The sequence below is a fragment of the Sylvia atricapilla genome, chromosome 9, assembly GCF_009819655.1.
Source record: "Sylvia atricapilla isolate bSylAtr1 chromosome 9, bSylAtr1.pri, whole genome shotgun sequence".
In the NCBI taxonomy this organism is placed as follows: domain Eukaryota; kingdom Metazoa; phylum Chordata; class Aves; order Passeriformes; family Sylviidae; genus Sylvia; species Sylvia atricapilla.
In genome coordinates, this window is record NC_089148.1 from 23,045,746 (window position 1) to 23,061,505 (window position 15,760).

Consider the following 15,760-nt stretch of genomic DNA (forward strand, 5'->3'; position numbering starts at 1 on the left):
TTCTTCTTTAAACTGCCTGAATATTTGTCTATCAGTCTGAGCAGGGGAGATAGGCAGGCACCTTTTCACATTACAGAGAGCAACTTAGAAGCCCTTAAATTGGAGAGCTGCCCCTTACACCCCCATCTCCAAGCCAGACTGGCAGCTTTGCTCCCTATTTCACTGTGCCATAACTGCACTGGGTCCAGAGGGAGAAGTTCTCCTACACCTCCCCTACAACATGGATTTTAGCTCTAGCAATGTTCTTGCTGTATTTTATGACAGCTTTCATAAAAGCACACTATTTAACAGCAAGCATCTATGTATATTCTTCCCCAAAATGGAATTAACATATTTTAAATAAATAGCAATTATTAAACCACGGCCAGCTTTTTAAAAAAAATCATTAGGGAAAAAAAAAAAAAAAAAAAAAAAAAAAAAAAAAAAAAAAGAGTGCAGCTTTCTATGAAAAAGTTTTCAGTCAAAACCAGTAACCAATGTTATTGCTTGCAGATTTTTATTCAGCAGAAGAAATGCAAAATTAGACTTCCTAATCAGAAAAAAAAAATCAACTCTAAACATCTTGTTTGGCTTGCCATCTTCTGTTTTGAGTATACAAAAGATGATACAGAGGGCAAACTCAATGACTCTGGAGTTGCTGTGAGGCTATAATGACTTTTTTTCCTTACTATTACCTTTATTTTCTTTATTTAGACCTCAAAAGTCATCCTGTCAACTTAAACTATCCTCAGTCTAAAATTATTAGGTTTTTTTCCCTAAGTAAGATGGTCTAAAAATGAGGAATTGGAGGGGAAAAAAAGAATTCCTCTTTATTTCAATCAATTCTTTCAAGTCCTGTCACATGCCATCTCTGTCTCTAAGCGACACACATTTGTCTGTGATGCAGAGAACCAAATGCTCTTTCATGTGGCATTAATTCAAGAATGGATAACGATTATTTAGGGAAAGGCAAATCTGGTTCACACTCCTGCCAGCTATACTTTCAAAATGAGAAGGCCACCATCCCGGGAAGACATGCAGAGCATGGGATATAATAACACAGAAGAAAATCCTCCTTCCTCAATAAGCCCTCAAAGAGAACTGCTAAGCTGCTGATCATGGATCTATTGATTTGAACCCAACTGAAGGCCTGTCAATTCATCTCCAATGGACTCAGCAGGGTGATGCATAACTAGGTCAAAATTAATCACTTGCTAACGGCAAGAATCACTGATACAGATTCATGCAACTGTCTGGTTACTCATGCTTTTTCATGCTATCGTCTCAGGCAAAACGACATATAAGCCTTGCTGAGACTCTGCAGAAAAAATCCCAGACAAACAGCATCCCTCTGGAATAACTATTAAACTAACTATCAAATCTTTTACTTCTGCTTAGATTTGCTGTGACAAGGGTCAGAGTGAGATACTAACTACTGTCAGCAAACATATTCACACAGATGCAGGAAGACAAGCAAAAAACCATGCACAAGAAAGACCTCAGCTTCTCCAACTCCATGGGAAATTATTTTCCCTAAAGTTCTCAAAAGAATCAGAAACACTGAGGGTCTGCTCAATGGCAGCAGTCTCACAGGCGGGCAGACCAGCATTGTAGCATCCATTCTAAGAGGGCACTACCAGGCTGGTAAGCAAAGCATGCATCATAACTGTGCTCTCACACCACTGACAAAAAAGAGAAAGCCAAAGCCTAAGCCTTGAGTGCAGGTTTCTGGGGGAAATGATCCACACCTGTAAATATTTTGTTAAGTTTCAATTTCTGTTGTTAAGCAAAGCTATAATGTCAAAGCATTGAAAAAATACATTAAACTTTTTCTGATTTGCAGTTTTTATTATATATATTGTTAATTTTGCTAAATTAAGCTTTCTTCTTATTGATACAGTTAGAAACTGTATTCAAAAATAGTCATCATCCTAAAATGAAGATTTTTCTGTTTTAGAAAACAGGAATTTGTAAAAAATTGCAATTTTTTCCCCCACAGTAGAGTCTGTTAAATAGAAGACTACCACTGTGGTACTTTAGGCAGATGACAGTTGATCAAACAACCATAACAATAATGTTATCACAGAGCCCTGAGCCAGCAGAGGCATTCTGTGGCTTTCCTGGGGCGGTGAGCTGCCCTCAGGCCTGCAGGGAAGGCAGCACACGCTCACTGTGTGCCCCATACACACACCACCATCATTGCCTTGGCCCCGGCCCCAACAGCCACGACAACCGCCTAAGGACGCCTGCTGGGAGGGAGGAGGATCCTGGCAGAGCATCTTCTGGGCTGTGACTAAGGCCTTGAGTCTGTAACACCTACAATACGGACATTTCAGGAGGTCACACTGAATATATTCATGTTTAGGTATTAGCATTAGATGTAGTGATCGCTGTTTGCATTCAATCAGAAATAATTCTTGTACAATCCCCCAGAAGCAGATTTAAGCAGAAGGGCAAGACATGAATACAAATTCCAATGTTTGACATTGAAACAAAACTTCTTATGATTTTTTACGAGCAGACTCTCCTAGGTATGTGTTTGTGGGGGGTGTGTGTGAAGCAATGCTGTATTGTATCTCCTTTAACAGACTGTATTACCAAGAGAGAACAATTATGTCAAAAACTGCCTATAAGCTAATGTAAGCACACGGGCTCTCATCAGACCATCCTGGAGAAACAAGTATGGGACACCTATGGATGCTTTTGAACATCAAGCACTACCAAATACAAGTATTTGGAGACCTCTCAACTAAAATATTATGTCCAACAGAAACAGACAAAACCCCTCCTCCATCTGCCCATAGTATGATGAGCTAAGGTATCTTTGTGTTTTGTGTTTAGCTGTGAGCTCGGTGAGAGGTGATCTCCCTGGAGAGCTGCAGGGAGCAGGCCAGGCTACCTAGGCCATGGTGCTGTGTGCACACCAGGGCACGTAACAATTGAACACTTGGTACCAACATGCTTAAGTTCAAGAAAAAAGCAGTAACATTGAAAATTAAAAGTTTTCTGACATTGTGAAGAAGGTATTTTGTGTCTCATGATAAATCAAGATGGAGTAAATAGAAAAAAAGAGTGCTCCTTATATTCTGAAGAGGAAAGCTTTCCCAGTCTTAAAAATACTAGCACAATCCACTGTAGTATCTACACTTACTATTGCTGGATTGTTTTATCACCATCGTTACCTTACACATACACAAGAGAACACTAACTATTGCATCAAACTCAAGGAGATTTCCGAGATAATTAAACCTGATAGTCACTAAAAACTGATATGATGGGCAACAAGAATGTCACATATTGTGAGAGGAATTCCAAATACTTATGATTGTTAAAACTTGGAAATGGCAGAAGGAGAGAGCACCTAATCTAGCTCTTCTGTGCTCAGTCACGCTGGATAGTCAGTCCTACAGGGGAGTATAAGAAACTTCATTGTAACAAGGAACAGTGACCGTATTTGGGAAGGTTTCAGCACTGCTGACAGAAGCAGCAGTATGAAGGAATGCCAAGAAGAACCTCGGGGAATAAATGCAGTTTAGCTGTCAAGCAGAGCACTGCCAAGAACCCACTGTGCAAATAAGTAATACTGAATAGCTACAGAAAGCACTGATAATCACACACAGTAATTATCTCATCTCACAGGAGATGAACCATGGTGCATCTCCTAACCCAATGCTTCCTTCTGAAACCTTCTATCTCAGCATTCTATCTACTGCCTCCATTAGTCCTGAAATGCTCCATGTTGTATTTGTATTTGATTTTTCCAAAGCTAGAATATTTATAAAAAATAAATAAGACTAGCAGAAATATAAGCTACTACATGATTGGTAGGAGACCTCTGTAAGCCCTGGCCAATTTCAGGCCACGCTTGCATGAAATAACAGTCAGTCTCCCCTGAAACAGGCAACAGTTTGTGCCTGCACCTTCATGAAGCTGAACCTTCAAACCCTTTCAATACTATGTGGAATATCCCCATGTCTCAGCAACTCCTGCAAAACAACAGGACTATCTACTGTGATAGGATGAGAGCTTCCTCTGTAGGAGACTGCAAGCTAACTGAAACACCAATTGTCTTGTAAGAGATGAAGAAGATAAGAGACAGAAGAGAAAAAGCAGTAGATGGGTGAGTGATGACATTTCTTGGCTTTCATTCTTTTCATTAGTTCTGAGGATGATTATAGTTAAGGTAAAAAAGCATTAAGTCTGCACTGCTGAGCAGGCTCTGGGAAGGATCCCTCAAGGAGACACTGCACCTACAGCTTATTTGCCTGCATGGGTACCTGTGCACAACAGCTAAATCATCTGCATGCACCACAACGAAACAGAAGTGTCATGCATGATCTAACCTTGTCACTAAGCAGCAGCAGCTCAATTTGGAGTATTACAAGAACTTATGCCTATTTAAGTGCACTTCAAACACAGCTAGACCTCCACTAGAACTCAGTGACAGCACAGTGAGCTTGCCAGGAGCAGTTGTTCTCCATGGAGAAAGCACTGCAATGCAAGTAACAGATCTGCAGACAGCAAAGTACTGTGCTTCCAGGTCTGTATGATGCATCATGTGCTTACTCCTTTATGGGTGAATTTATTACAAAATTGCAGTGAGTGGGGTCCTATCTGGCAGGGGTTTCTAATGAAGCCATTCTTTAAGGCAGGAGTGTTTAATTGCTTGCTCCCAGATACCTATATAGTTTCTATTTTTAGTAACAGTCATATAGTTGCATTGCTACCCCTTTGCACTGCCTTGATAACTTCACACAGTTAGGATTTGTGCTACTGCCAGTAGCTATTCTCTTACAGAAACCTGTCTTTAATATTGGCACAGGAGCTTGTAGACTAAAAATAAGGAAAAGTAGCTTTAAAATAAGCAAAATGTAAATCTGTGTGCATTCAGAATATTGAACTGGAACAGTCCTAACTGAAATGTAGTGAAAAGTAACTCATGTGTCTAAAGAAGGAAGAGGCAAATAGCACACAAATTATTTAGCATCATTCTCTCTCCACTAGAGAACAAGTTATGTAAAATAAGAAGGTAGTTAAAAAGCAAAGACTAATTCAAGTATTCTTGTAGCAATGGTAGTTAATTGAGATTAGCTAACTTAATTTAGACCTTAGTTCCCTGAAGTATTATTCTTAATGCCTTTTATTCAACAGGGTCTGTCTTCTATCTAAAACTTTAGATTAAACAAAAAGTTAGATTTAAAAAAAAGGCAAAATTATCCATAGAAACTCAAAACCTAAAGCACTCACACATAAGTAACTTCTTCATAAATTATTTGCTAATTCAATTTTAAACTTTCTGGAAGTGGAAACAGAAGAAAGCATTTCCAAGCAACCAGCAGTCTTCACCTTATTGTCCTTGCATCCCATCCTGTCTGTCTGAAAAAGAGAAAGGCTTTGCAACACAGACAAAGATGAACCCATAAAATAGGATCTCCACAAGTGGTATCACTTTGTGTTCAGTCCCCAGTTTAATTATCTAGAGAGAATTTGCATGACAGCAAACAGCTACTATCTACTGCCGTAAGAATACTGGTTCAGAAGGAAAGAAGCTCATTCATATGACAGAGGCCTGGGCAGTTCACAAATAGCAGTGGTTATCCTCAAGCAGAGTAAACATTATTCCTGTCACCATCCTCCCACACCCTCTGTGGCTTTCCCCACAGCATCTCAAACTAGGCCAAGTCTCAGGAAAAGAACATTGTTGATCATGAGTGAGAAGTTCTCGAACCAGGTGATGACGGTAACATAAAGTCAACATGAAGTCTTGATCCCCAGAAAAAAAAAAATAAATTTCAATATCCAGAGTGCATACTTATTACTTACAATGACTTTTGAGCCACAGAAAATGCTTCTATTGCATGAGAATCTAACACTAAATAAAACATGCTCTTATTAACCTGGTATGTTTCAGGACAGCTGACAGCTTGTTTTGTTTTGACGTTTTACAGAAAATTTACTGAATGGATTATTTTGAAGATACACATTCATCATCTAAATGCTTGTTCAATCAAATGAAACTGACCTCCTTACGACAAGATATCAGTGGAAGTAACTTAGACATATTTGGTTCAAAAAAGGCATGTTAGATTATTCTGAAAAGAAATCTTCTTTCCCTTCAAAAACTGAATAGAAAAGCCAGGACTAGCAGCAATTCCTACTAAAGGACAACTTCGACCACTTTCAAGTTAACAAGGCAGATTGAGAAGTGGTTGAAAACCTTTCTTCTGTTTAACATGAAAAAAATTAACAGAACTAATCTGAAATTAAAAGAATACCACAGAAAAATATTTTTGGTGCCCTACCCAGTGTAGAATTGCTTACTGTCTTCTAATACAAGGATAGTCTAATAGATTTTAATGAATAATGACAGATAAAGTAATTATAAAAAGTAAACCTTCCTTTAAACTTTGCATTATTAGTTCAAAGCTTCCCCTTGGTAAAAATATCCAAAATATTTTCTGTATTTGGCTATGCTATCTATTTCAGTATTTGTTTGTTCATAAAATTAGTCAGACAATCTTACCTAACACATAGTAGTACACCATCTTCAAAAATATAAATGGTCCTCACAGTAAACTAAAATAAATTTCATGGTGATACTCAAGCAAAACATTGTGGCATACCAAGGAGGCTCTCCCTAGCACGTCCTAGCCTAAAATGCCTTGTGCTCTGACAAGAGATCACAGGGTTAGTCCAGTTACTGTACAGTCCATTGCTACTCTCACTTCCAGCTGGGGGCCCTGCCCTGGGGCCAGCACATGTCTGATGATAGAAGTCCCACAGCTGATGCAGAAGGGACTGCACCCTATGCTCTACACCAGGCTGAGGACATAGCACAAGAAAATAGGAAAAAATGCCACTTGTATATGAATGGGAGAGCCCCTTGGGTCAGGGGTTAGACCTTCTTTCTGAGCATTCTAAGAACTTTCTACATTCTGTGGACTATCAGGCAGAGTATTAATCACATTTACTTGAGGAACACAAGGGCAGAGGGGGCCTCAGATCTACTCAGCCTGACTCGATGGGCTTAGCAGCAGCTATGGCAGTGAAATGATGACATGGAGAGCCTCTCAAGGGATGTCACAGAATTAAATTCTTTACTTCTTTCGCCTTCACTGTGACATGTTTCTTTATTTTAAATCTGATTACATTGGCACTCTTGTCAGAATAGTTTGTCATCATCCTTCCAGGAAAGCTACATTTTATTAATTGTTTTTTTAAAAAGTCAGACATTACCTTTTCTAAAGGGCTTTCTACTCTGGGTATGCTGATCATGGGCACCTGGGTCAGGTTATCCAGATGAGAATGTTCATGCTCTGGCTGACGTCCTCTGAAGTTATTTACCACACAAACAACCTAGAAGGAATTAGAACATAAACAGAATACCTAAGAAACAACTCATTTTTTCAAGCTTTGATCCTGACAATTATCATTAGGCAGAAATGACACCAGCTTTAGTCACAGCTTTACAGTAGAAACATTGAGATGTGAAGTTCATGTTTTACAGAAAATTCTTAATTAATATTTCAAGACAAAAGGCTTTCTACCAATTTATTGGTACATGCATCATCTGAGAACAAAAAACCCTCTTATCTAAAAGAAAATCCATCACTAAAGCTACATAATAGAACACCAATTATTATCAATGTCATGAAGAGATGTCTTGCAGCATCACATGGCATTAACCTTAAACTCCTGGGAAGGCCAGTGCCATCTCAGTTTTGATCAGCAAAGACTTTTTCAAATGAAGAGTAATAAAGGGAATAAGAAAGCAAGGACAATGCCCAAGTCTAAATGTAACTTCAGATCTTCTCAGGGCAGCAGATTCTCACACAGTGACTTAGAAATGTGATGTGTAATAGTTTGTGCCTCTACTAATTCCAACACTTGGCTGAGCAGCAGCATTTGCATTTTCTTCAAAATACAACTAAATTTGATGTCATGCTACTCAAAGGAGTTTATGCAACATACATGACAAAATATGAGAAAAAATGCTGGGACAGATATCCTCTCTATTCTGTTCTCTTTTATTAATTTAGGGGCATGAACAGAGTGGAAAAATTTAAATGGGAACAACCAGATGTAACTCCTGGACCCGTTATGTGGAAGGGAACGTTTGGAAATGCAAGCAGATGTATTTGAAAGCAGACTTGCAGCTACCCTTGCATGTCTAAAGGAGTGGAAACACGTATCCCAGCCATGCCCAGGGGGTTCTCAGCCAAGCCATCTTTTCACATCCACGATCTTAAGACCAAGACCTTGTGATCCAAGAGTCAGGTTCAAAAATGTTTTCAAGGGGAAAAAATTCAAAGGTATATTTAGCATTATTACAAGCTACCAGGCAGACAAACCTACAGGCATTAAACAGCAATGACTGTTCTATTCTATAGTCTTGCACTGCAGATACTAGTGAAGATGATTAATAGATTAGAAATAGTTTTATGACACAGACAATAGTCATTGGCAACTGCAATTAACTATCTGTTTTTGGAGCACAACTCCAGAAAAGGAAAAGGCTAAACAAAGATTTTTTTCTGATACAGAATAATATGAAATTTCAACATAAGCCTGAATCACTATGAAATAAATTCATGAGTGTTACTGTAAATCCAGAAAAACAAATGCTACCTATTCTCTGATCAGTGTGGGTACTACCAATATATCGAATTTAATACTTTATACATGAAATCATAACTATGTGTTATTCTGAGGAATATATACTTCCTGCAAGTGGGCCCTGCTGTAAAAATTACTGCTTGAAATGCTACAATCTTGTTTACATGGAAGTCAACAGAGTTAACTGGGTCAGTCCTTTCTTGACTTCACATTTCTGAGTGTATGCAAGTATTACTAAGGAAACTGATGACTAACTTAAAAATTCAAGAAACACGTCTTTTGTTATGTAGTTATCTGAAGGCTTTTTTGGAGATACAAACTCATACATTAATTTTTTTCAAACAGAAGTGACACAGACACACTTACCAAAAACACTGCTATAGATATTCCAATTACAAATCCTGCTATTACATCTGACCAGTGGTTTCGATACTCTGCTACTCTGTTGATTCCAGTAAGAAAGGCCAAGCACATTAAACCCAAACACAGAACAGGTTTTGCAAGCCTTGTTCCTCTGGCTTTCACTGTGTTGGTGATATACATCTGAAAATTAAAAAGGAAGATAGTGTAAGACTAATGGACTAATTCACTAATTGGTGAAAAAAAGCTCTGTATTTCATTTGAATAGACTATGTGTATTTTTTTTCCAGAGTGGGGGGAGGGTATAAAGAAACTAGGGGGGTAGAGTAGTAAAAGTCATCACACCCTTTTCCTGGGGATACAGAAAAAGAATCAAACCATACAGCAAAATTGCATTTTACATTAACCTGAAAAACCTACAGAAAACCAGGCAAATTGGACAATCCTATCCGATTACTCTCAGTCTGTGAATTTATTTATCAATGCACAGAAGGGACTGATTTTTCACTGTGCAGTGTTGACAGTAACAAAGATCTTTACCCTGAAGTACTATTAGTACTACTACAAGCTGCCAGGCAGAATAAAAAACGGGAACACATGAAGACCTTATCTTTATTAGCAAAAGCCTTTCTTCCTTATACACCACTCCTTCACATGACTAATTAGTGATTTGTCAAAAATCAGTGAAAAGGAAAAAAAAACAGTGTCAAAGAGCAGTGAAAATTGAACTAAGTGCCAGCATCTACTTTTATAACTCTAGCATAATAGTTTCAGTGCTGACCTACTACAACCCTGTGGTTCACACAAACCAATCTAAATGCTGCAGCTTTTATGCATCAAACTAAGAAATACATTTGCCTTGCTGCAGTCCACCCCTCCCTGTGCAAAACTACTGAACTAAGAGCAGCGCCTGATAACAGAGCAGCTCTTCCACTCTAAGAGTGCACTAACGACTACCAGGTTTAACCCAGCATTTTCCAAGCTCTGATGAGACAATGGAAAAAATTAGAACCAAATATTTGACTTTCCATTCTCTTGAATATTGGCCTTAAGACCGCTTGCAATACCCCTCAAAAAAAACCCAAACAACCCCCCCTCAAAAAAAAAAAAAAAAACACCACCAAAAAAAAACCCTTTCTACTTCAACTAACAAGATTTTTGACGAAAGAAGTTTCTACTCTCTGCAGCAGAAGTTTCTCTAATGAAACCACTGAAACCTCTTCAAATTTTAAACAGGATTTAAGTTTTTGAACTGACGAATGCAAGTATTTCCTATGGAGTTTCACTAAAGATTCCAAGTTTGTAATGCCATCACTCTGACCTGCAAAGGAAAACTGATGAGTCTGCACTGAAGAACCAGTACACTTCTTTGGCCAACAGATGGACAGTCCTTTGGGTTTGTTTGGGGAATTTTTGTACTGTCTGAAACTTCAGTGGAACCAGTTTATGAAGTGCTGTAATAATCCAGCCAAGAAGCAGTTTAGAAAGTGTGGTTACAGTTACAATAAATGAAGTGAAGAAGTAGTGGTCAGTGCTTGTCTAAAAAGAGCAACATTTGACAGTAATTTTGTTTGAAACACTAGAGAAAGATCCATGGCTTAGAGGATGAAACCAGAGGAGTGCAATATACAAACCTTCAGTGTACTTTACATGATGAACAGGACTCTAGTAGAAAGATTTCCACCAATTCAGACAGAGCAAAGGTTTGGAAAAAAAGAGGTTTTGGCTTTATTCCCAAGACACATTCTCCTCTCTTCTCCCAAGACCATTGTACTTTTGCAGGCTATCCTCACTGAGTTATTACTCTTACCATGCAGAAAGGCAATAAGAGAAGTGCAACTTTAATTTCCAGCTTTTTAGCCCCACTGGTTTTCTTCAAGCTATAGACAGAGTATTGCACACTAAATTCACTCAGCAGTAAGTCTCATTGTTCTCCTGGATACTACCACCATTTTAGTGAGTCTCATTGTTCTCCTGGATACTACCACCATTATCCACATTCACAATGCATGTTAGGACAGCTGGTGCTAGGAAAAACGCTGGAATATTCTTAATACACAATAAGAAAATCAAATTTCAAACACAGCTTGGGTGAAGATGACGCAGGGGAGTTAGCAGGAAGCTATTTCGCATTTAATTCTGTACTGTGTTATATTAAATAGAAATGACTACTGAGAAGGAAAAACTTGATTGTTTAAGGCAAGTGATGGGGACATATTTCAGTGATCTGTAACAACTATCTGATCATTGCCCAAGAAGACTATCTCAATTTTTAATAAGACAAAACATATTATAGTACAAATAATTGATTCTGCAGTATTTCAATCAAATTTCAACATTTTTAATACAAATCTGAACCCAAAAAAATGTCCTACTATAAAATTCTCTGAATGTTTTTACAACTAAGCATATCCTTCAAATCCCTATTTAAAGCACTGAGGAAAAACAACTGCAGATTCATGCTGTGCCTCACATGAGTAGAGACCTCCATTTGCCAAGCCCCCTCCTTATATGAGCAGTCACGGTTGTCATGCCCAGTTCATTATTTGAAGTAATCTGATGGTTCTGCCTGCACAGGTACCGTTTCTATCTTTTCTTTAAAGAACAGGTAACACTTATTAAGGAAGAGCATTGTATTAAAACACAAGAGAATCAGTAAAAACACGCCAAACTTTCCTGAAACAGTGTGACAAAAAGTCTGTATTTGCAAAATTCTATATAACAAATACAGCCTCCTCCAAGGCAGGATTCACAGACATCCATTCTTAAACTTGGCCTCTTGCACCTCTAGTACAATATATTAACACAGTCAACTCAGTCAAAGACCTGATTTACACCAAGAATAAAATATAAGATTAAATCACTGAGTGTTACTTTTTAAATCATTAGTAAGAATGAATGGTAATACAACTTTTTTACATGGTTAAGATGTTTACTCAACATCTTCATTCCTTTTAAGAACAAAAATTGGGAGAGGAGTTTTCTAATAAAAGAAAACTTTTAAATTAGTCAACAGCAAGACCAACAGCAGAGATTTTCTATGTAGATCAAGGATTGATACCGTAGTTAGAATTAATATAGCAGGCTGAACATTCTCCTGCAACATCAGAACAGTAGTAATTTTCTCTTGAAGAACTTCTGCTATTACTCTTCCTTTTTCCTGAAATAAGATTTTAGTATTAAAATATATAGAGCTGTCACCGATAAGCAGACACATGCTGAGAGTCATGTAAGCAGGTGGACTGTTACCTGATTATACAATATAACAATATTTACTAGATTTCCAGAAAAACACAAACATCTGACGTTCAGTCTTCAAGATACTCGAAGTGAAGCTGCAAGAGAACCTCATAAATTGAGACAAAATCTTTAACTGAAGTGCGTTTGAAAATATGAATTTGAAAGAAATTATTTCCGTCACCACCAAAGACAAAGCAAGCTACTCTGAGGATTCTGATGTGACTGGCTCAGGCCATAGTGTAAGGAACAACCACAGCCTTGGCATTCAGCTTGTACTAGGAAAGTACTTCAAAAGTGCCAAGTTACAAGTCTCACGCGAAGTTTGTCCTAAATCTAGTACAAATAAAACCATTCCAAAACATTCTAAGAAAAGAACTCTATGTAAAGTGCAGGACAAAGTGGATTCCTGGGCTGTGCTGCAAGTTTTTCTAGGCATCTTTCAGCTATCTTTAGGCCCACCCACACCATCATCTATGCACACAAACACAGGTGTAACAGGTCTCAGAATCCCATTTTAGTTACACTGGAGCTACACATCAGGCTGGGTGCTCCAGCCAGGAGGGAAGATAATTTTCCTTGGTGATTTCATCAGCCTGAGGCCAAGGGATGCAGGTATAAAGATTCCTTCTGCATCTGCTATTTCATTCCTCCCTGATTTAGATGGCATGGGAGACTGACAAAGAGCAGTCCATTAGTAGACAGTGAATAATGACTCAAAAGGCAAGAAGAAGAATGAGGAAGAAATTATTGTACAGGCACCCATCCCAGTCAGCACTTCAAACATAAATTATCTCATGTTTTCTTCTGTTTTTACAATGTGCTAGCATTAAAGAAACAATATTGAACTATTTAACTAATATAAGTAATATTATAAATGTTCCACCCAACGATTTTTTCAATATTCATCAGACCTACAAGAAAAGAGACATTAATATCAAAAAGCTAAAACATAGCTATAAACAGGTTCAGTGCTTAGTTAGAATCATTTCTGACAATCTAACATCTTTCCAGCTTCCTTTGGTAATAATTAATGGGTAAAACTATTTCTAGAGCAAACCAAAGTCATATTCTTGAATCATCTGGGTCCTTCTGCAACTGTTCACTGAAGATTGCTTTTAGTGGTTCTGAAGCCTCCTCCAGCTTTCTCTGAATGTTATGATCTAATTATTTATCACCCTTGAAAAAATTAGCTTCCAAAGTCAGGGGCTGGCTTGACAAAAGGAAAAGGAAGCTCTAGAATTCTGGACCTTAATATTACTTTTCCCACTAGAAGCTCCCCACAGCTGTAACTGTAAAACAACTGGAGAAGGGAAGAAGTATCTTTCACTGTACCAAGACCATGAGATATACCTATTACAGAGGCTGGTTTCTTGAGGAACTGAATTGTAATGAAGAGTTGACTGACATGAAATTTACAGAGGTCTTTAGAGAAATTCCTGGATCAAATGGTAGTATTATTTCATTATTTGGTCTGAAAGAAACCAATACAGCTAATATGTGAAGCTCATGGCTTACATTTTATTATCAGTGTTGAGGGATGCTTGCTGCACCAGATACTGAAAAGAAATTTCACATTCCTAGCACTGTCCCTGAAAGGCAGTCAGAGGAATCCTTTAATTTCCTAACAAAATATGGACAATGGAGTGAATTCAGTGAGGTGGCTCTGCTAAGTCTTTTTCCGCCTGAATACTCCCCTAAGTCTGTCTGAGAGGCCTATCATGATTTCACCAGCTGCCCATTTAGCTGGAATCTAACAGCACTTCAAGGCAAAGGACAGGTGAGACTAGATCTCCACCTATAACTGGATCAAGGAGTGACACTGAGGAGAATGTCACCATGTTGCCAGCACTGTTACCCAAACTGTCTTGCTGTCCTTTCCCAGTGACTTACAAACCAAACAGCAAAATCAAGCAGCAAAAATGCCAGGAGCAAGAGCCTTGCAGCAAACATGATCATAGGCCACAGAAAAGCTCTGTAGAGAGAAACAAATTATTTGTAGGCTTTATAATCTGCTACTTCTGTCTGAAGTCATAATTGAGGCAAGGGTTCGCAGTACAAAGCAACAAAAGCTGCCAACAAGACTTAAGGGCTATGTCAACTATCAAGACATGAAGCCTGTTCCTCTATCATTATAAACCCAAAGCAAGTCTGAAGTGTGTGCAGTAACACAAAGTTCAAACACTACCCTACCCAACTGCTTTTGTGCAATGCAATAAGAAGAACAAAAAAAGGGCAAAACTTTACAGAATGAATTAAAATTTCCCTGTAACTACAGTTAGCTATGACAAATCCCCTAGGTCTGCAGTATCAAAGGACAACTGTTAGTCATAATTCTTATATTTAAATCTATGGGAATAGGCTGACTAAATCTTCATATATCACTTTGAAATCCTACCAAAAAAAGACGCATGACTTCCACTTCCTGTGTCTCAGTTGTGGAAAACACCCCAAGTAGGTGCATGCTTAGCTGCTTCAAAACTTACCTCTAATTGTCCAGGCTATGCCAGCTTATGTATATCAAAATGTGGCTTACACAATTATATACTGTTTAATAGAGCTGCAGTGTTTGACTTAATACCTATATAGTAAATATTGTTCCAGCTGAGAAAGAGTGAGTTGCAATGCTGATATGAACTGAGAGCAGATGCAGTCAGCTTCATAACCCAACCCAATCAAAAACAAACAAACAAAATATCTCCACTGAGAGCAAAACAGACACCTAAGGAAAAATCCAGACACCAGCAAGATTAGCTAGAGAGTTCACAAAAGATTTACAGCAGCTCATGTTGAAAACACTGGTACACTGGAAAGAATGAACCTGAAAGTCTGAAGAAGAAAGGCAATGCATCGTTCAGTGCATCTGTGTTTGGAGCAGGGTAAAGAAAACACCTAACCACAGCACTGCCATTCAACATTCCATTGCTTAAGTCTCTCTCAGAAGGTAATGGAAGTAATGGAAGCAAACACTACAAAGCTCTAAATATTAGCAAAACAACTGTTTGAAAACGACTGTACTTTCAGGCAGGAGGGGAATTCTGAGTTACCATAGCAGCCACCCACTCTCAAACGGGGCGGGGGGAGAGGGGAAAAATGGAAGACTCAAGAACTTAGATGAAAAAAGAAGCTATTGTTAACAAGACAATACGCAAAGATGCTAGGTGATAAGGATGCAGCTGCACTTAACGAGATAGGGGAATTATTAGATAAAGCATAGGCTTCATTTCTAAATCGGTTGATTGGTGAAATCACACAAGTCTAAAACCATTTACTTCACCATCTCAGAGAGCAAGGACCCTCGGGTCAGCTCTTTGTGTATTTTTTTCTTTAAGCTGGTTTTGCTTTGTGCACAGCTGGCTGAAATATCCAGGGAGGATTTCATCCATAACAATCTCTCCTTCTCTCCAAAATTTCTGTTAACCAAAAAGAAAGCACATTTTGTACCAGAGATTGTATGCTAATGAAACAGTGAGTAATATATGGAGGTCTTTATGTCAATGCTTTCAATAACTGTTGTAGCATGGCCCATACAAAGACTAGGCTACTGTTTTAAGTCTTCTACTCCAGT

The 15,760-nt window shown here is 38.3% G+C and overlaps 1 protein-coding gene across 1 annotated transcript in view; it reads right to left on the reverse strand.

Annotated features, from left to right (window-relative positions):
- The window catches only part of PLPPR5 (phospholipid phosphatase related 5), a 44,961-nt gene that overhangs the window by 3,338 nt on the left and 25,863 nt on the right, over positions 1-15,760 (reverse strand). The window contains exons 4-5 of the mRNA XM_066325256.1: positions 8,962-9,138; positions 7,216-7,335 (exon numbers count right to left, since the gene is read on the reverse strand). Coding sequence (XP_066181353.1) covers positions 7,216-7,335; positions 8,962-9,138 — 297 coding nt within the window. The remainder of the gene's footprint in view (positions 1-7,215; positions 7,336-8,961; positions 9,139-15,760) is intronic.